This window comes from Pezoporus wallicus, unplaced genomic scaffold (assembly GCF_028554395.1).
Source record: "Pezoporus wallicus isolate ANWC-B61680 ecotype Strahan unplaced genomic scaffold, APGP_CSIRO_Pwel_v1 contig_6789, whole genome shotgun sequence".
Classification (NCBI taxonomy): domain Eukaryota; kingdom Metazoa; phylum Chordata; class Aves; order Psittaciformes; family Psittacidae; genus Pezoporus; species Pezoporus wallicus.
Window position 1 is genome coordinate 382732 of NW_026637361.1, and position 21071 is coordinate 403802.

General features: G+C 41.3%; 1 protein-coding gene across 3 annotated transcripts in view; it reads right to left on the bottom strand.

Annotated features, from left to right (window-relative positions):
- Nucleotides 1–17061, bottom strand: part of TRPC3 (transient receptor potential cation channel subfamily C member 3) — a 43509-nt gene extending 26448 nt beyond the window's left edge. For 2 of the 3 annotated variants that reach the window (XM_057405138.1, XM_057405140.1), the window contains exons 1-2: nt 16469–17061; nt 7528–8299 (exon numbers count right to left, since the gene is read on the bottom strand). In XM_057405138.1, coding sequence (XP_057261121.1) covers nt 7528–8299; nt 16469–16692 — 996 coding nt within the window. In that variant the 5' untranslated portion in view covers nt 16693–17061. The remainder of the gene's footprint in view (nt 1–7527; nt 8300–16468) is intronic. The other variant, XM_057405137.1, reaches the window with a different exon arrangement.
- Nucleotides 17062–21071: the final 4010 nt, after the last annotated feature.

Consider the following 21071-nt stretch of genomic DNA (forward strand, 5'->3'; position numbering starts at 1 on the left):
CCTCAGTGGGCCAACTCTTGGGTACATGGGCATCTACATGACGTGCCTTCACCACCAGGTTCTGTACCTGGGCAGCGATATCTTTCCACAGTGCAGCAGCCCAGATGGGTTTACCCCTGTGTTGTCAGTTGCTCTGCTTCCATTGCTTCAACCACCCCCACAGGGCATTTGCCACCATCCATGAGTCAGTGTAGAGATAAAGTACTGGCCACTTTTCTCGTTCAGCAATGTCCAAGGCCACCTGGGGCTTTTACCTCAGCAAACTGACTTGATTCACCCTCTCCTGCAGCAGTTTCTGCAGCTTCTCACTGGGGACTCCATACAGCTGCCTTCCATCTCCGATGCTTTCCCACAATACGGCAGGACCCATCAGTAAACAAGGCATACTGCTTTTCACTTTCTAACAGTTCATTATATGGTGGGGCCTCTTCAGCACGCATCACTTCCTCCTTTGGTGACATTCTGAAATCTTTGCCCTCTGGCCAGTCCATGATGACTTCTAGAATTCCTGGTTGACTGAGATTTCCTATTTGAGTTCGTTGTGTAATTAGTGCAGCCCGCTTACTTCATGTAGCATCAGTTGCATGATGTGTAGAGGAGACCCTGCCTTTGAACATCCAGCCCAGCACGGGCAAACGGGGTGCCAGGAGGAGCTGTGCTTCAGTGCCAATCACTTCCAAATCAGCTCGACCCCCTTCATCGGCTGCCAGTATCTCTTTCTTAGTTGGGGTATAGCTGCTCTCAGATCCTCTGTATCCCCGACTCCAAAAGCCGAGGGGTCCAACCTCGAGTCTCCCCTGGAGCTTTCTGCCAGAGGCTCCAGGTAGGATCATTCTCCTCAGCTGCAGTGTACAGCACATTTTTTACATCTGGCCCTGTCTGGACAGGTCCAAGGGCTACTGCATGAGCTATCTCACGTTTAATTTGCTCAAAGGCTTGCTGTTGCTCAGGGCCCCATTTAAAATCATTCTTCTCCTGAGTCACATGATAGAGAGGGCTTACAACCAAACTGTAATTTGGGATGTGCATTCTCCAGAACCCCACAGCACCCAAGAAAGCTTGTGTTTCTTTCTTATTAGTTGGTGAAGAAATTGCTGTTATCTTTTTGATCACAGCTGTGGGGATCTGACAACGTCCATCCTGCCATTTTATTCCCCAGAATTGAATCTCCTGTGCAGGTTGCTTGACTTTACTCCATTTTATGGCAAAACCGGCTTTCAGCAGGATTTGGATTACTTTCCTCCCTTTCTCAAAAACTTCTTCCACTGTATCACCCCACATGATAATGTCATCAATGTATTGCAGGTGTTCTGGAGCTTGTCCCTGTTCCAGTGCAGTCTGGATCAGTCCATGGCAGATGGTAAGGCTGTGTTTCCACCCCTGGGGCAGTCAGTTCCACATGTACTGGATGCCTCTCCAAGTAAAAGTGAACTGTGGCCTGTACTCTGGCAGCCAAAGGAATTGAGAAAAATGCATTGGCAGTATCAGTTGTGGCATACCACTTGGCTGCCTTTGACTCCAGCTCATACTGAAGTTCTAGCATGTCCAGTACGGCAGCACTCAATGGTGGTGTGACTTCATTCAGGCCACGATAGTCTACTGTTAGTCTCCACTCTCCGCTAGACTTTTGCACTGGTCACAGGGGGCTGTTAAAGTGTGAGTGGGTCCTACTGATCACTCCTTGGCTCTCCAGTGTATGGATCAGCCTATGGATGGGAATCAGGGAGTCTCGGTTGGAGCGATATTGCCATCAGTGCACTGTTGTGGTCATGATTGGCACTTGCTCTTCAACCTTCAGCAAACCCACAACAGAAAGATCCTCTGAGAGACCAGGCAAGGTAGACAGCTGCTTAATCTCCACTGTCTCCAAAGCAGCAATACCAAAAACCCATCAGTACCCTTTTGGGTCTTTGAAGTACCCTCTCTTGAGGTAGTCTATGCCAAGGATGCATGGAGCCTCTGGACCAGTCACAATAGGGTGCTTTTGACACTTCCTTCCAGTCAGGCTGATTTCAGCCTCCCGTACAGTCAACTCTTGGGATCCTCCTGTCACTCCAGAAATATAAATGGATTCCACCCTTGACAGCTTGATGACATCAGGGTACACTGTGCACCGGTATCTACTAGAGCTTTATACTTCTGTGGGACTGGTGTGCCAGGCCATCTGACCCACACAGTTCAATCCGATTGTCCCCTACCTCCACCCAGCTGAAGGCAGGGCCCCTCTAATAGCGATCACAATACTGGTCACTTACATCTTGTAGAAAGGGATTAGTATTCTTTATCACACGAGCTGGAGTAAAATAATTTCTTCCAGTCCATCTGGGAACCTGCTCACCAGAGACTGAAGCCGCAGCTTTCATGGGATGATCATCCTTGACCTTTGTTCTCTTCTTCAGTTCACACAGAGGGTATCCAAAGGCCATTCAAAATCTTCAGAACTCTCAAATGATGTTGTATATAGTCTGGTGGGGGAGCAGGGGGCGTAAGGGAATGTCTCCTTTACAAGCTGACAACCCAAGGAGGGAAAAAAAGATGCACGATTACTGAACACTTCCATTATATACCTCCCAAAGTATAGAGGTGATGACCACACTGGGAATGCAAGCCAGACCAGTTTCATGACCAATGAGTCTATTGTATTACAAGTCATTATCATAAAGTACAGCAAAACGAGAACTTTAGCCTAGGGCCCCCAGCTGATAAACACTAAAACAGCAAATACCAGTTGTAAGTAAGGGACAACATGCTGAAACTGAGATCAAGAGCAAAACTTTGAGAGCAAATAAATCAGCGTTGTGACAAGTTACTATTAATCCAAAAAAATGAATGCTTATCACAAATATGATTAGACACATTCTGGCCAGATCTGTCGTTAGCTCGACCTGTCGAGCCCCACTCTGGACACCACAAAGAACTGTCATGGTTTAAGCCCAGCTAGTAACTCAGAACCACACAGCCACTTACTCAATCCTCCCTTCTTCCTCCCCCAGCTCCCGGAGAAATGAGGGGAAGAATCAAAAGAATGTAACTCCCATGGGCTGAGATAAGAAAAGTCCAGTAATCAAGGTATAACACAAAACCACTGCTGCTGCCACCAATAATAATTATGATAAGGGAAATAACAAGGGAAGAGAATACAACCGCTCACCACCCACCAACCAATACCCAGCCTGACCCAAGCAGAGATCTGCCCTTCCAGGTAACTGCCCCCAGTTTATATACTGGGCATGAAGTGCTGTGGTATGGAATGCCTCTCTGGTCAGTTTGGGTCAGGTGTCCCGTCTCTGCTTCCTCCCGGCCTCTCCCTGTCCCTGTCAGAGCATGAGACTCAGACAGAGTAAACACTACTCAGCAACAACTGAAAACATCGGTGTTATCAGTGCTGTTCCCAGGCTGAAAGTCAAAACCACAGCACTGCACCAGCTACTAAGAAGGAGAAAAATGACTGCTATTGCTGAACCCAGGACACTAGCTTAACAGGTTTTGTCCTTTTCAACAAAAAAATGGAATCAAGCTAGCACATTTAATACAGTTTGAAAACACTTTCTGGTCAGACACGTTGGTTATAAAAGCCCTTGTAAATACCAAAATTGGTGAAGAATTTTAGAGTGAAGCATAACTCTGGTTTTCATATTAGACACAGGACTTCATCAGCAGTGCTGCTTTCTCTCTAGTTATCTCTACTACATAAAAAACCACCCCTAAAGACCTAACAGGAAAGAATCTAATCAACTGCTTTAAGAGACTGAAATTTGGTGTGATAGCAGCTAGCATGGAAGATGAAAAAGAGCAAGAGGAGCTTGGAACAAGGATTTCACAAAGGAGTAGGAAGTAAGGAAGCTTGAGAATGAAAAGGGAATCGAAATGATCTTTAGTGCTCCAGCTTCCTCATCTACTTGTACTCATTTTCAATACTTATTCTTGGCTACACATCTTTTACCTTCCAGGAAAAATCAAGGTTCACTGATTTCTTTGAATCTTTTCTCCTCACTTCTAAGGGAAAAAAAAAAAAAAAAATTCCGTGCAATTTACAAGGGTTTTTTTTTATTATTCACAGGAAATTGATTGCCATGAATTAATGTCCTAAGCCGCCTTCCCACATTTCTAATACACTTGTGTAAACTCTAGTTTTCACACAAACATTTGTTAGTGTAAACCATAAGTCACAGAGGCAGAGTGGACTTTGCATATGCAAAAAATGTGAAGTACAATTTAGCAAGTATTTACCAGGAAGCTTTGCCCTCAGGTGTATTCTTTCTCTGTGGGAAAACCACCTAGGAAAGTATTTTCTGTATAAGTGCTCTACGTCCGAGGAGGTGTATTGCTGCAAGCATGCTTATGAGATGTACAGACCTTAATGCACCATAGCTACTAAGAATAAATCATGAATATCACCATTAGTTCCTTTAGACAGATTTGTCAGTTTTTTTGTGGGAGATGAACTGTTTTGTCCATTTTCCTTGAAACATTTCTGGTTGATGTTGTGATATAGATAGAATTTGATTAGAATACTTAAGTATCTCCAGGGATGATCCTAAAGCAAAGTGCACCGGAAGTCTATCAGTCATTCTGCCTCGTAGGGAGTGCAAAAGTTGGACTAGAGCCTTCTCCTCTGGGATACGACAAAGCACATTCAGATAACATACCTGTAGAAAAGAAAGCTCTGAACCGACAGTTACAAATCAGATTTATATCAAATGTGGCCAGCTCTTACAATTAAGTAGTTCTGTAAGACAGAGACGTGCTGTTTGTTTTCTCCTTGATCTGTCTTTACAGTCCTCAGTGCCCTCAGTGCAGCATCTTGTATTACACCCATGCCATGAACACCCCATTGTACCTCCCCACAGCCCCGGTGGAATACATGGTCTTCTCATCAGACTTGCAATTACAGACCTTCTCGGATTTTGTTTAATGGTGATGCTAAAAAATTCCTTGCCTCTTCTTTTGACTCCTTCCCTCCATTTTCCACTTCCATCTCCCCAGGAAGGGCAACCAACCATTGATGCCAGAGGAAAACAAGCAACTCTCTTACCAGGCTTGGTAGAAACAGAAAGAGTTCCCAAAGGCACATAAAAATCACAAGGAAGAGAGACAGATGTGAGGTCAATGAGGAGAACAAATCTTTCACTGGCATGTTTTGAGGCTGATGAGAGGCTGGAATTTCCATGCTTGCAGGAAGCCAGGAACAATTTCTACTATAGGTGCCCAAATGAAATTATCTTATGCAGTTAGCAGCTGTATAAGTACTATGAAAAGATACTCAAATCTGTGAAAAAAGTAGATTTCTCTTATTTTGTTCTTAGTCATCCCAGACTAGGGGCTAAACAGTTGAGAGGGGAAAAAAAAAAAAAAAAAACAACAAAAAACCAAAACAAGCCCATGAAGAAAAGAAAAATTGAAAACCAGAATATTTTCACATTTTAAAAACAGAAGTTGTTTTTTGTTTTTTTTTTTGGGGGGGGGTGTTTTGGTTTTTTTTTCAATTCTGGTTTGAAATGAAAAGTTCAAGCAAAACTCATTGCTTTTCTCCTGCAAAATTTCAACCTTTTGTTTTTCCCTGATTGAATTGTATTCATGTCACAAAAGCTTTCCATGAATTTATGTTTTTACTGAAATTTTTCCATTCAGTTTTAATCATCTGCATCCTTCCCTTATAAAAACATGATACAGCTTGCCTTAATTTAGCTTTTGGTGGCAGAGATTGTATTTTGGGTTCCGAGGAAGTTATGTACTGCTTAAATTGAGTCCATAAGCCCTTCAGCGTTTCTGAACACAGGTACAATAACAAAATTTGTATGCAGTACTACAAAGAAAGAAAAAAAAAAAAGGATGGTATTGTTTCTAAGGTACAACCCAGACGAAAAGTTCTTTCTATAAACTGCAGGAGAAAACAAGGGCAGAGAAACAAAGAAAGAAGGTTTGTATCCACAACCACTGAGGCATTATTTAGAAACCACATAACTTCCATCTTGGGCACAAGATTCTGGAAACCCTGGGATTCTCAGGTTGTTGGCCTAGTTGAAAAGGAATCAGTGGGAAATAAGACAGTTATTATATACAGAGATTTAATCCTCTATAATGGTCTGTAAATGAGGAACATAACTGTAGTTATTGTGTGAAGCCCACAAGCCAACAGGCTCTGTGCATATGATGAAATTTTCTAATTCTTCAATTTTATGTTCACAAAGAGCTTTCACAGAACTTTCAGTACTTTCAATATGGTATATTTTCAGCAGAGAAAAAATTAAAAACTGACATTTTTCCTACAGTCCTACATAAATACATTGAGGAAGTACTCAATCCACATGCCAAATTACACAATTGAGAGCATGGCATGAGTGGGTTCCTTCAGCAAAGGAAGAAGAAAGGTTTAAGCTGACTTTTATACTTTGTTAGTGTGTGGTATAATACATGAATCCTTCTCAGCACTGAGACTTCATTTTAAAACCACATTTTAAATCACTCAGCCAGATCTAGAGCTGCTCTTTCTCAGGACTTTAAAACTGTTCCTTCTTCTCTTAGTATAGTTCACTTTAATAATTTCTGTCTGTATTTCTCCAGGTGGTGGTATACCTATTCTGAGTACTCCATAGCGTTAGCAAAAGGTTAATGCATCTTTTGCCTCTCTCAGATCGTTTATGATGATATTAAACAAACAAGTAGTACCCAACACTGCAGAACACAGTGCTGTTAACCATTACTGCCCACTGAGAGCAATCTATCATTCCCCAAGCTGAGCTTTTCTTATTACATGCAGTGTACTGGGGTTTGGTTTTTCTTGGCAGGGTTTGGTTGAGGTGACGGGGGGGAAGGGGAAGAGGACAGGCAAGAGAGAAGGTGGGTACTTCAAGGTATTCAAAAAAAAACTTCAAAACCATTAAAAAAAGAACTGGGCAACAGTTAACTAAGTCATTAATTGTCTGATGGAGATGCTGAAATATAGAGAAGAGTCAGGGCACTGACATACAAAATCAGATACAGATCAAAACCAGATAACAGCACCTACACCTGTTATCAGTCTAACAGCTGACTTTGAATAAGAGACATTTTTAAAAGGTGAATCAAACCCTCCACTTCCTGTACTTTTAACAATTTAGACACCACTAAAAATTAGTCCAAATATGAAAGAGGGAATAAGATCAATACTGCAGTATGCTTAAGGAAAGAGTAATTTTTTTGCTTATTGCACTTACATTATTCAGCATTTGTACCTAAAACTGATCTTCGCTACAGCAATCAAAACTGGTTTTCATCTGCTATGAGTTTATCAGAACACACACTATCCCTTTTTCCAATTTTCCTTGTACACAGTAGGTGCAAAAGCAATTTCATTTCATTTAAATATTATCTTTTTTTAAGACTTACATATTAAAACCTCATATTCAAGAGCAAAAGAGACAATAAATATCATGAAAGCATTTGCAATGGAAGAAGTAAAGACAAAGGAAATAATTTAAAGTATCTAAGGATTTCATGAAGTAGCAGCAACTTTAAAATAATAACAAAAACACCAAATGCCATTACCTTGAATTCTTTTTCAATGTTGGCCAACTTGGCAAGTTCATTGCTGAGTTCTAGAGCAGTGAGTACTGGATCTTCACTGGAGAGGGACAGATAAGCTGGACTGGCTAGTCCTTTGTATGCGTTTATTCTTGACCTAGAGTGACTAAAAGAATCATGCTTTTGTTTCTCTGTACAGTCATTACATTTGCAGAAATAATCATGAGGTCTTTCTATCCTTGCTCCTTTCATCAATAGCATGTGCACAACTTCGTATTTTTGGCAGTGAGCAGCTAAAATTATGGGAGTGATATCTGGAGAAAAGCGGGTACCGTCTTCATCATAGGAATAAAAATCATCATCCTGGAGCTCCTGCTCACAAGGGCTCAGAGTCAGTCGCTTATTTACTGAAAACCCAGGATGATTCAAAATTGCTTCCACTATCCTAATGTAACCCTTGCTGATCGCAAGCAGCAGGGCATCTCCAATCCGTGCCAAGTTCTCTTTTTTTAATAGAAGCTCTGTCACTTCCAAATGTTCATTCCCTACAGCAAGCTGCAAGGCATTTTGACCCATGTAGTCAACACAGTTGACATTGAGTGTTTTTGACTCCTCCAGCATTTTGCGCACCACAGGTATGTTCCCATACTCCGCTGCATCTAGAAAGCGCTCCTCTTCAGCCGTAAGACTGGTGCCTCTGTTGTTGAACATGAATGCTGGGCCTCTAATGGCCTGTCGCCTTCCCTTTTCCCTCATCATAGTCATACGTCTCAGAGATGGACTTTCTTCAATGTACCTAATGAGAAAACAAAGGGTTTTTTTTAAAATTCTCGGAATTTCACTATGTTGGTTATTTGTAGCTTCCTCTTCTGTGGCTATAACAATAATGACTTTTGTCCCGTGTAATTTACTCATCTATTGACAAGAAGCATTTTTTAATGTGATCTTTCTGCCTTCGTGCTTGCTTGTCTGCAGTCTAAAGACACTTACAGGTTCAATGCCACAGACCATTTCTGGTCCATTAGCATGGACAAGATCTTACTTTTTTTTTCCTTTTTCCTTACTTTATGCAAAATATCACTTCAGAACTCCCTCCCAACTCACTTCAGCATACATATAAAATAAATCACATCTCCTATACTACTTGCAATAATAATTAGTACTATACTCTATTATATATCTACCATTCCAGGAACTGAAAGGAAGAAGCTATCTAATGTCATCACATGAGTATATACATATTTTTAAAAGCCTTTATGCATTCTTGTAATACAATAAAAAAAAAAAGGGAAAATCAAAGAGGTACTGAATGAAAATGAAAACTGGAATGGTGGGCTGCACTGCAAAGAAAAAACAGGTGTAGCAAAGAGAGATTTGGAAAAGGTCCTGAGAGCCAGGGAGCCTGTGAACTCACCTCAAAAACTGGTTTCAAAAGCAGAAAGAGAGAGGAAAGAGAAGGGGAACAGGAGAAAAGAAAGAGTGAACAAGCTAATTCAGAAAACATAGAAACTGGAACTATGAACCAGTGAAGCTATTGGCTGAGAACAATGGAAGGCAAACAGAAATGGGCTGAAATACCAGAGAAATCAGATGCTGAGATGGACCTAGCTAAGGAAACTAGAGGGGGGAAATGAGCTTCAGAGAAGAGAAACAAGGAATTACAAAGAAAACGGACCTAGGATGAGAGGTTGAGGAGCAGACACTACCTTGTTGGAGAAAACAGCAAGAAACAACTGCCTGGTGAGGTCTGAAACAACAGAATAGATGGGATCAGGCTGAAGTGGTCACAGCTGGGTGAAGAAGAAAAGCATTTTGCCTATCAGAACAGGGGCTAAAGGCGTAGAAAGGTACAAGAGATACCATAATCTTCCCTCACTGCCTTCTGCAAACATCAGCCACCTCCCTTTACTTTCTAAGCCAGCTCAGGCTATAGCTTCTATCAGTTAATCCAGTACCTCAAGGGATAGAGATCACTGGAGATGATTTGATGGGCACAGAGATACCAGGGCAGCTGATCAAAAATACACAAGTTAATGGAGGGTGTGTTTTGAATACATATATATATATATATATATATATATATATGTATGTTATACAGAGACAAAAAAAAAGGCCTTCTAAATTTCAAATTTGCTCCTTAAGTCCTATAAGCCTTTGTCCATGATCTATAGAAAAAAGACAGTTTGCTGCCATTTCACAAAAGCATTGTGAAAATTAGTTTATTCACTTTGGTGAGAAACTCAGAAACAAGAACAGAAGGCTAGAGAAAAACTGAAAAGGAAATTGATCCTTCTACCCTCAACGCAAAAGCCAGTTAATGTGCATTAGGAGAGATGTGGGTCCACCTAATGAACGCCGAGAGCAAAGCGAAATACTAAACAGCCCTTTTTAAGCAAACCCCATCAGTCTGGAGAAGGACAGAACCAAGGGGAAAATGCCACACACACCTCTGGCACACACAGAGGCTGTTTGTTTAAGAGAACCTAGTGCAACCTCCATGGGCAGCTTCAAAAGCTGCATATACTAATTGCTGCAGGTTCAAACCCACCACCAGAGCAACAGCCTCTTAAATGTAGGTGTTTTTTTTTTGTGTGCGTGTGATTTTTTTTACAATGATCTTAGCAATATTACCACTGCGCTAAATACACCTGTTGACATCACTGAATTTCCCCATATGCAGCAGTGTCAGCCCTAACAGCTTTCTAATTCCATTGAGACTGTAAGAATATGTCTGACCTCCTAGCTACCTGCATCAGTTGTAATAAATTAAACCAAACATAAAATTGTAATCACTTTATCACAGCTACAGATATCTTAACAGGTAGTCCATCTTCTGAGCATTTCTGTTAACGCAGTTCTGTTGCAGACCACTTGAAGAGATTTGTAATACTTATTACCAAGGCAGGTCTCTCCTGGGAGGAAGCATTTGATCTTTTTACATTTTGATCTGTGCTTGGTGTTTCTGAAATACCAGAAATGACCTGGGTGGCACTGCAGTGTCAGCAATGCTAATTGGCATTTACTTTGAAATATGTGCCAAAATTGTACTACTTTAACTCCATGAAAAAAGGCTGTACAACAGACAGGATCTGAGCCTGTTAAACACAAAATTGACTTAATGTTTTCAAGCTCGGGCATATTTCACATTTGGGAGTATTCAGACATAAAGACTTGAGCCCAGAGTGTACACGGTGAACAGGCACAGGTTGTTGCCTTATTCCCCAGCAAAATAGTAAGTAAAGCAACAAGTACTGTCTTTTCATAGTTACTTTTTTAAAAAAGATATTGTTGCCTGCTACGCTGTTGCATTTCTAGTCTTCCTCCACATCTAAAAACGTATAGCTACAGAATATAGTTGTTTACTGTAATGTTATGAAACAAAGTATGGGTATTGAAAAAGTAAAAAAAGAACAAATTGACTCATGCTGACTTCTTGATTTAAGAGGACTCTAAACTGCTATCCAGAACCTCATCTTTAATGAAATATAAACCAATATACTTTACCTTATACTTAAAAATATTCTGAAAAAATAAAAATATATAACACTTTCTTTCTGTTTTCTCTACCTTTCTTTCAAAACCTACTGTCTGACTGAGGTGATTCATCTGACTTCCTTAAAAAGAGATATAACCTTCCAAAGGTGTTCCATTAGAATATCTTCCCCATAAGGAAGATATCCTTAGCTATAAATCTTGTGACAGAAAGTATATATTTGAACTGACTGCAGAATCTTCTCAAAATAAAGGTGAAATTGACTCTGCATTTTAGTGATGAAAATTCTGTCAAACCTCCCAAAAAGATAAAAAGCAAAACATCTTGTACAGCACCACACAGCCAGAAGACTGTTAGGTTCATCCATATACCTTCTCTCTTCTTCCCCTTTTCCCTCAGCTAATTCGAAGGCCTTGAAGCCAGCACAGCTCTGGTCAGAGTACCCCATGCAAGAAGCATCAAGTACAAGGTCTCCTATTCCATTTTCTGCCCTCCTCTTCTTACATATTATATTTTTTAACTATCCAAAAGCATGAAGAATATTGTTAAAATTTTAGTTTAAACTATTTAACAGTTTTCAGCAAATTTTATATGCAAAATTTGCCAACTGAAAAAAAACCAACAAAATCTCAAGTTGTTGTATTTAGAGTTACATCTCTAAATATATTAGATTTATGATTAAAAGAGAACTGAAAGTGCATTAATTATTTGTTTTCTACTTCCTAAAGCCTTTAAAATTCATATTCTCAACCTTGCCTCTGTAAGGAGCCTCAAGCCTCTGTTGCTCAACACAAATAAGAAGGATGGAATTGGACAAAAGCAATCACATTAACTGAAGTACACCAATTCCACCAAATCTGGACACGCTCATTTGGTTCTAAGCATGCACCAGTTAGGCAGTTCTTTTGAGGAACCGAAGAGCTTCATCAGCAAGAAGAAAGAACTTCAGAAACACCTATCTTTAGAATCATTCATTCATCAGTATAAACCAAGGATGGTCTCAAGTTATATTTCCTAACTGTACTGCTACCTTTGTCCATTTGCCAGCTTAAGTTTAGTTCATTGCCTCATACTTGAGCAAACCCTCAAAAACTTCAGCGATATCTGTAAACAAATGTAACTCACAACAAGACAATTAACAGTTAACCAAGATGTGACATGACCCTAAGTCAGCCCCTTGTAGCATAATATGAAAACAGGAGACCTCCATTTCAGCTTTGCACGGGAGAACTCTCAAGTTAGTGAGGCCACGGCTCCTAAAGAGCACCACCTTTCAAGACCTTTACCTAATGAGTAGTATCACAAGCTTTCAGATAGGGCAATGTTATATACACACTGAAAAACTAATTGGTTCATTACATACCAGGTGATGTCATAAGACACAAAAACCTATCCTACATTATAACATATTTACGTTTACCTTATATTAATCTAAAATGTATAACCTTCGTATGTGCAATTACATACTTTTTTTTTTTTAATTTCCACTAAACAAGCAATGGCAACTTGTTTTCTTGTGTTTTGCACTCTGCCCACTTACGGTGACCTTACACAGAGTCATATTGCTGCCTGGGAAGAGCTGTTCCTACATACAAGGCTACAAATTTGAGCAGCCTTGCAGCTGCAAAGGACTGGAATAAGTACAATGATACCTCTGCTTCTACCATGGATTGTTTCAATTCCAGATTTCTACTCTGTTACACTATCTATAACTTTTCACATTCAAACTTTCAGAATTGCAGCAGCAGGACAAAAATGTGGGACAAACAATTGATCTAAGAATTTCTTGTGCTCTGCTGCTCATTATCTCAAAAACAGCAATTCAAAAGTTTTATAATCTTGTTTCTAAGTCTATTTTTTTAACACAGCAAACTGCATAAGCAATTTTAAAAGAAAAGGAGAGAAACTGGAGAAACAGGGGTTTCATTCTGGGCCTTCCCTGATCCATAGAGAAATTTTCTAACATCCGTACTAAAGAACAGGCTGTTATTCTCCCTGAAATATTAAATGCAATAAAAGAGAGCATTAATAACTTACAAGTTTACCCCACTGCAGTAAACTTGTGAGGTTTACTGCAGTACAACTCTATTGATCTTGATTCCTTTCTAGCCCTGAAAAGGAAATGCAGTCCAGTGATTATAGCCAGGTAAGTACATCACAGAAACAGCGATGCACACACACATTTAACAGTGACAACATCAGTCAGCAGCTGCACAGATGTGGACTGCGCCTTTTCTGCCAAAAGTAGCCTCTGAAGTCCCAGTTTTAAAATGAAAGCCTTACAAAAAAGTAAGTGCTCAGACATGCACATACATATGAGCAGCATTTTAGCTCATGACTCCTGAGATCTCTTAAACTAAATGGTCTCAGACGCTTGCTTTGTTACCACCACAGGAAAAGACTGAGCTGTTCTATGGGAGGTAGCAGCTCCTGGCCCTGTGCAGGATGACAGGCAGGGTTAGAGGGGCAACCTCCCCACGCCCCAACCTCGCCGACTCTCCCAAATGAAGGCTTTGATATCCCTCCAAGCTCTGCTGCAACCAAGTGCCAAAGAGACTGCTGGTAAATTTGTTTCTCCACTGGTAAAAATAGTGCACGTTCATGTATGCTTGCATGGAAGCTTGCGCATGTTCCACCCAATTTGGGAATCCCTGCAGCAAATCTAAAATGTATTAAACGAGTTTCCTTCTCCCTTCTGTGAAGAACTGCCTGGGCTTTCCAGAAGAGAGGCTAATTGGCTAATTCAGCTGAACAGCAGAACATAAATCAGGCCAGCTGCAAGATCTGACTCAAGTCTATACTCTCCCACTGGTTTGAAATGATATAATCCATCATCCAAAATGCCCTCATCTCAGCTCACAGAAGTTCTGGCTCTGAACTGTAAAGAATTAGTCAAAAAATGGAACTAAACACAAAGAGGTATTGGGGGAGGTGTACACACACTTAGCTTGTTCCTTCCCCTCCCCCCCCCCCCCCAGCTCCAAAAACTATGCAGATCTTTTTCCGACAATTACTCTTCATTAACTCCTCAACAAAAAAATACTGAACATCTGAATTCCTGTGGGAAAAAAGGGCTATACTTTGGTGACATGAGTACATCTATACACAGAAAAGGCAAGTATCTCACCAGGAAAGAACAAATACAGCAAACAGTGCTGCAGCAGCAAAGAATTTTAAAGCTCCTTTTACAGTCCTTTATTTGTGTTCTGTCATTCCACTCAGGAAACTAAGCTACAATTTTTACAGAGACTTAGGAAACCAAGCACCCAATGCCTACTACATTTAATTTACAATTTTTGTCTATGTTTTTCCCACTGGGACATATTGTGAAACAAGTATTAGATCCAGTCTGCAGTCTTAGTGTGAATCTGAGGTTAATTATTTTTCCACAAATATTTAGCACAGATGGGAGTCAGCTGTACATTGACTGGTACCTTGCACTGGTTACAGGTTTCAGAATGAAGACATTTCTATACCAGCTAAGTGCATCTTCTTGTGCACACTACTTGACATCTTTCTGCCTCTTTCCCCTAGCACTTTTTGTCAGTACTGAATATTCGGACTACAAATTCTTCCAGTCAAATAGTCTCATACTCACTTTGCACACACTAAAGCTTTACATGTGTCAATCTGAGTGTATTATGGAACAAACCGATACTCGTATTTCTTTCTTTAACATACACTGATTTTACGCATTAGCACCAAACACAAAATGTTACTCCAGAAGAAAAAAACCCACTGTTAATGTCAAGGATGAATGCAGGCATATAATAAGGGAAATAGTAGTTGTGGGTCTTTTCCCTCTAAGACCTGGCAGTTTAATACACTCCTCTTACAGGAATAAATGTCAGCCCTTTTGACAGTTGACCTGACAAAAAGTGTCTTGCAATCACCGCTGTCATAGACTCGCAGGACAGGGTCACAAGAATTATATACCAGGAAGCAATTCCAACAGACAGAACTCGCTCCAGGCTCAAATGCCTATAGCTGTGCAAACTGAACCCCAGTTTTATTCCCTGGTGGCATAGCACCTGTTTCTTAAAGAAAGGAATATGCTAGCAGTTCTAGGAGGACACTAACCTAAAAGGGACCCAGAAGTTTAGGACTCATAGGTTACAATTCATCTGAGCTAGCTTCAGCTGTCTAAATATAAGGTGAGTCTAAACTCATCCTCTAGGCTCTTTTTATGGTGAACAGAGAAAGGCACCTCAAGAAAGAAGACAAATGACAATGCTGCCTTGCCTACTGCTATTTTCTCTCTCATCCCATCAACTACAGAGGGAGCCTAGACAAATGACTTAAGGCAGTTAACTTTCAGACAGCTGAAGACATGTGAAAGACTCCCACACTTTAAGTCTGGATTGCTGGGTACAGAATATATGTGAAGAATTTCTACCCTGGGGTGGTAAAAATCATTTTTATTTGTGGTTACCCCATTCTAAGCACTACTTTAATTATTTTTATACTTTACAGTTGTCTCTAGGGCAATTTTAACTATGGCTTTTTCTACAAATGCTGAATATGTTACCTTAAAACTCAAAATAAAGTGTTTTTCATGTGGTAATTAGAAAACTTAATCAAGGACTAAATACTGTCCTGAAAGTACAAAATACTCAAGGGACCCTCAGAAGTAAGTCTATGATAGATTGCAGTGTGTTACAAGAACAGTTTAATAAATTATGAACAACCTACATTTTGTAAGCCAGAGGCAAAAAAAAAAGAAAAAAGTTAACATTGGTCAGGATTTTTATGTGTATATATATATATGTATATAAACAGCATTTAAAAAAAAAACAACAACAAACTGAAATTTCCAAAGACAACATAAAACAGGACAAGACATCTCAGGAACTGAGGCTTTTCTGCACAGGTGTCCTTCTTGATTTCTGTATTTCTGTGGGGAATGTGGGATTCCCACAGCTTGGATTTCAAAAAAAAAAAAAAAAAAAAGATGCATTAGCACTGCTAGTGCAAAAGGGTGCAGTGGGCTCTCTAAGCCTCAGCCGAGTCAATAATTAGTTTTTCGCGGCAGCTATGGTAGCAGCCAGGAGAAGAAAAAGGGGAAAAAATACAAAGGAAGAGCTGTAATGCCTTACGCCCCAGCGCCCGGGGACCCCTACCTGCTTCCCGCTAGGTGCTGTCACCGCCTCGCTTCGAAGGAGCAAAGCCGAGAGGTTGGGGAGGCGGCAGCACGGGGGAAGAGGGCAGGTAGAGACCGGACTATCCCCTCAAGGCGCTTTCTCCGAAGTCCCTGCACCTCAGCCCATTGCAAGCCGCCACCGCTCACCCCGTTCTCTGCCAGGCCGGGCGAGCCGAGCTCCCGGGCTCGGCAGGACGGAGCGAGGCGCCCCGCAGCCGGCGTCGCTTCCCAGGGTCGAGCGCCGCAACTTGCCGGGGAGATGGCGGCCGGCCACCCACGGCTACTCCTGGAAAGTTGCCTGCCAGCACCCTTTTAACCCTGCCCCGACTTACATGGTGCTGGCGAAGGGCTGTGTCGGGTAGTAGCCGTAGGGCTCCCGGAACGTTTTAACGGCTCTCTGAGGTGGTGGAGGGGGCTCCGGCCCCCCATTGATGCCTCTCCAGCCGCGGCGCCGGCGCTGCTGCTCCTCTTCCTCTGCCCCCTCATCCTCCTCCTCCTTCTGTGGAGGGAAGGTCACTCTCCCCTGCTCCTTGCTCTTCCTGCTCTTGCTCGACATGGTTAGGGACCCCTCAGGCGGCGGTGGCGGTGGCTGCTCCCGCTCCCGGCCGGCCTCGTCCGGCAGCGTGCGTGGTGAGGAAGAAGACAGGAGAAAGAGAAAAGCCCTGCCCAGCTGGGGACAGAGTACCTAGAGAGGACAAAACCCTCACCATAATACCATCGCCGCCCCTCCGCCCTTTCCCCCTGCCGCCCGTCAGGAAGGCAGCACGATGCGCAGCCCGGCAGCAGGAGCCGGGAAGCGCCGAGGAAGCGAGCAAGAGACAAGGGCTCCCGGCAGCGGCGGCGGCTGTGTCCCTCTTCTCTCCCTGTCATCATCCTTCGCTAGGACACCATCGTTACTGAGGCAGAGGAGACGAACCACCGCGAAGAGGAGCGGCCGCCTACCGCAGCGAGCGCCCCGGAGAGGAGAGGACGCTTCTCCCTTCCCTTCCCTCCCCTCCCTCTGCCCGCCCGCCCAACACCGCCTCGGCGCGGGGGGCGTGAGGGGGAGGCGCTGGTACCACAGGGCTGTTACAAGTGTTCCTCCGTCGGCCCTGGCCTGCCGCCCCCGCCGAGGTGAAACCTGCTCGCGGTACGCCCTTCTTCAGGTGCGGGTATCGCTGCCTCTGTGGGGGAGTCCTCGGGAGGACCCCGCCGCTGAGCAGTCCTTGCACAGGTGGCAGCGAGCCCTTACAAGGCTGCCCGCCACGGTACGAGCTCCTAGGGAAGCTCAGGTGAAAGCGGCGGTGGCCGTGAACAACAGCGTGGTTTTCTTTAAAACTGCCCAAACACAAAAGCGGTCAAATCCGCATAAAGCTTGCTCATGGCTTTGAGAAATATTCATCCCTACGCTGAAAACAGTTGAAGTTCAAAATTTTCGGGGAAAAAGACTTTTTTCACTGCCTCGCTGTTCCAAAATTTTTCAGATGCCACTGCCTTAGACTTGACTGGTTTAAACTTGACTGGTATTAAACTAAAAAACAGTGGGAGGATGATAAGACGCCCACTGCGTGTAATCAGAGCTAGGTATACTCCACTGATATCCGTCACAAAGATTCTTGCTATACGGAAATGTATCACATCTTTTCTTACTGTGAGATTTTCCGTGCATTATGCTGTAGGCAAAAGTATTCTATGACAAAACTGCAACCCTACTAAAATGGAGACAGAGAATCTATGGGTTTATACACAAAGTATGCTGAGCAGTAGGTATGTGGAGACTATATGTTGATATAGATATACAACAAAGCTATTCCTTTGTCTCCATACTGCTGAGATGCCATTTTTCTCTTGCTTTAAACCTTTTTTTTTAAGCATTATGTGGCATAAATACAAATTTGCACAAGTCTATTAACAAAGGCAAGTCCGATGTAAGTTTTCCAGTTACTTCAGAGAAAGTGGACTTTAAATCCCCATACGACTGCTTACACAGAATTCTCACTGCTGAGCACCATTAAGTAGTCTCTTAGTATAAAATGCTCATTATCTCACACTGTACACTGTTTTCAGTGTCAGCCATGGGTTTGCCTTTGTTGTTTTCTATATGGACAATATTTGTACTCATGAAGCACAGGAAAAATCAACAAGGAGTTTCACAGAGATAATTTACTCAGCTCCAGCTTTGAAGAAAGAATTGGGGTTTGTTTTTGTGACTATAATTAGGTTGCATCTTGAACTATTTAGGGAAGTAGTTTCTTGCGTCTTTCATCACATGCAAAATCCTATTGAGCTTCAGTGGAATTATGTACAGGTACAGCAAGTTTTGCTCTCTAAGAAACCGATACGTTGTGTAGCTACCGTAGCTTTGAAATACTTGGGGTTACTCATTTAGGACAATCTAGGTGTCTAACCTAATTGTACATACTGTATCAGCGTTAGGTATTTTAGAGCACAGCCATGCAACAATCTGTTTGCATCATACCTTGTATTCTTGCAGAGGCCCTTTGATTTGAAAAAAGATACTGCCCATGCTGTGTTCCTTAAAAAGAAACAACAACAAAACATAAAAATAACAACAACAACAAAAAACAACCGACCAACAAAAACCCCTGTACTACTGCTGTGGGCTACAGGAATGGACTTTCAATTGCCCCTAGAATTTCCCTTGAGAACACATATAAGTACATCTGGAAGTAAATGAGGAATGCTCTTGCTTCCCAAATGAGCAAGGCTTCCATATATGAAGGTTTATTTTCTCTTCAGAGATACATAAATGAGGAGTTTAATATTGGTTCCTAGTTTTAAGAAAGTCACATTCTTACTTTTTTTGTTGCACTTCCCATCACTAACTGGAATTACATGTTCTAGGGGCTGTTTTTTCTATTATTTGAGTATTGTCTAAACAGAGATTGGTTTGCTGTTTCTACAATGAAAGGTAATGACTACTACCTATTCCATTATCTAAGTATTGATAATACTTGATTTTCAAGTCACCCTTGCAGAAGCCTGTGTGATACATCCCTCCATTTTGAGGGGTGAAATAATGATAACTCTCCAAGTAATTGCAATACTATATATTACAGTATGTATTTCATGCCATAGAACTTTCTATTGAACTGTTTCTGTTCTGAGAATGCTGTGTGAGACAGTGGAAAAAATCTCTTATAATATAGCACTGTAAGTGCTGTGTAGAAGGCCATTTTTTCTACTACACAATATCCCTGCAACATGGACTTCTGAGAAATCAGATTCCCCTTACCACCTATGTTAGAGAGGAAATGTCAGTCAAAATTTTCAGAGAAGTTAGCTTTCCTTCTTGATACTGAAGGGAAAGGACAGTGTAAGAAAAATTGACCAAATATTTTCTCTTTCTCACCATGCTATTACAAAGCCATCAAGCCAAAATACTTGGTTCCTAATGCACTTTTTGATTAATTGCTTTTCTTCATCCTGTCCTTCCTGCTTTACTTGCTTTTTGCCCATCACTCGTTTGCATTTGAACTCTGCAGCACAACAATAGTGGAGGAATTTTCCCCTTTGTTTATTTGAAGGAAATTCTACCTGAAAAACAGCCAGGATGACAACAAAAGAATCCATTACAAATCTTGAACATATTCTGTATGGTTATAGTCTTAGAAATATTTTGTATTTCCAACTGAAATGTGTAGGGAAACAATCTCAGTCACAATAAAATTATATATAGAAAATTTACTGGAGTCTGAAGTACCAGGCTGCTACCAGAACACAGTATTGAAACAGACATATGATAATTCTTGTGTGATTAAACTTCAGCCATCACTGCCTTACTTGACAGTACGAATTTAAACATCATTGCTGTGTCTTGATGGTATGCTTGAGGCCTCAAAGTGCCATATTCAAATAAGCAAATTGCATGAAGCCACACTTCTGAAACAGCAGAATAAATGAGAAACCTAATGGTAGTGAAATTGCACCTACAAAATTCTGGATATGGCTGAATGTTCTCAAAAAGGTATGAATCATTTAATAAATCTTTTACACGTATTTGAAAACATTCATAATGTCAATAATGCCAATGTTCCAGAATCATTATTCTTCGCAAAAATATTTAATGTTATCAAAGTATCAGATAGATGTCAACGTAGCCAAACTTCAAAAAGCAAGGGAGAAAGGATGAGTAGACCAGGCAGAGCAATACAACGTTGTGTCCTGTGTTATTTCAACTGGTTAAAGACTTTACAGTCAAAGGCTGCCAGTCCAGTATGTTTTGTGAATGCTGACTTGAATTTACAGGGGTTTGAAGTGATGTCATTTTAATTTAGAAAACTGCTTCCTGGAAGCTGCTTAGACAGGAGTGAAATACTGAAAGCTGTACTGCTGTATGGACAGAGACTGAACAGAAAAGCCTGAAAGATTTATAGCAAGTAGTAAATGTAGAAATGTAGCAGGTATAGTATTACATCACTAAAGATGCTAGATTACTCTCCCTGCTCTTTTTATTTTTTTTAATTAAGACATGGACTTAATGCCATAACTATTTCATGATTGACTTGGAATTGCAGCCACTATACAATCCCTCATTTCTTTCATGGGACTGATTTGATCAAGACGGGGGGGGGGGGGGGGGGGGGAATAGGAATGGAACAGGGTTTTGATTACGTGGATTGACAACTCTGTTGGAATTTATCCATCCTCCTCAAATCATGAGAAGTACACAATTCTGATTTTAAAATTTCTATTGGCAATATTCTTCAGCTGGAAGGAAGCGATCAAAAAATTGCTTTTCTAAATTGAAATAAGGCGTCTAAAGAACCCACAGCAATAAATTTCCTTGAAATATTTTCAAAAACATGAGTTTCATATTTCTCTTTCACATTTTTTCAGCTTCTTTAAAATTGGCAGATGAATGGAGTAAAGATCTGAAATATTGGAACAAACAGCACAGCTGGCATTCAGTATACAAAAATATCAGGAAATATA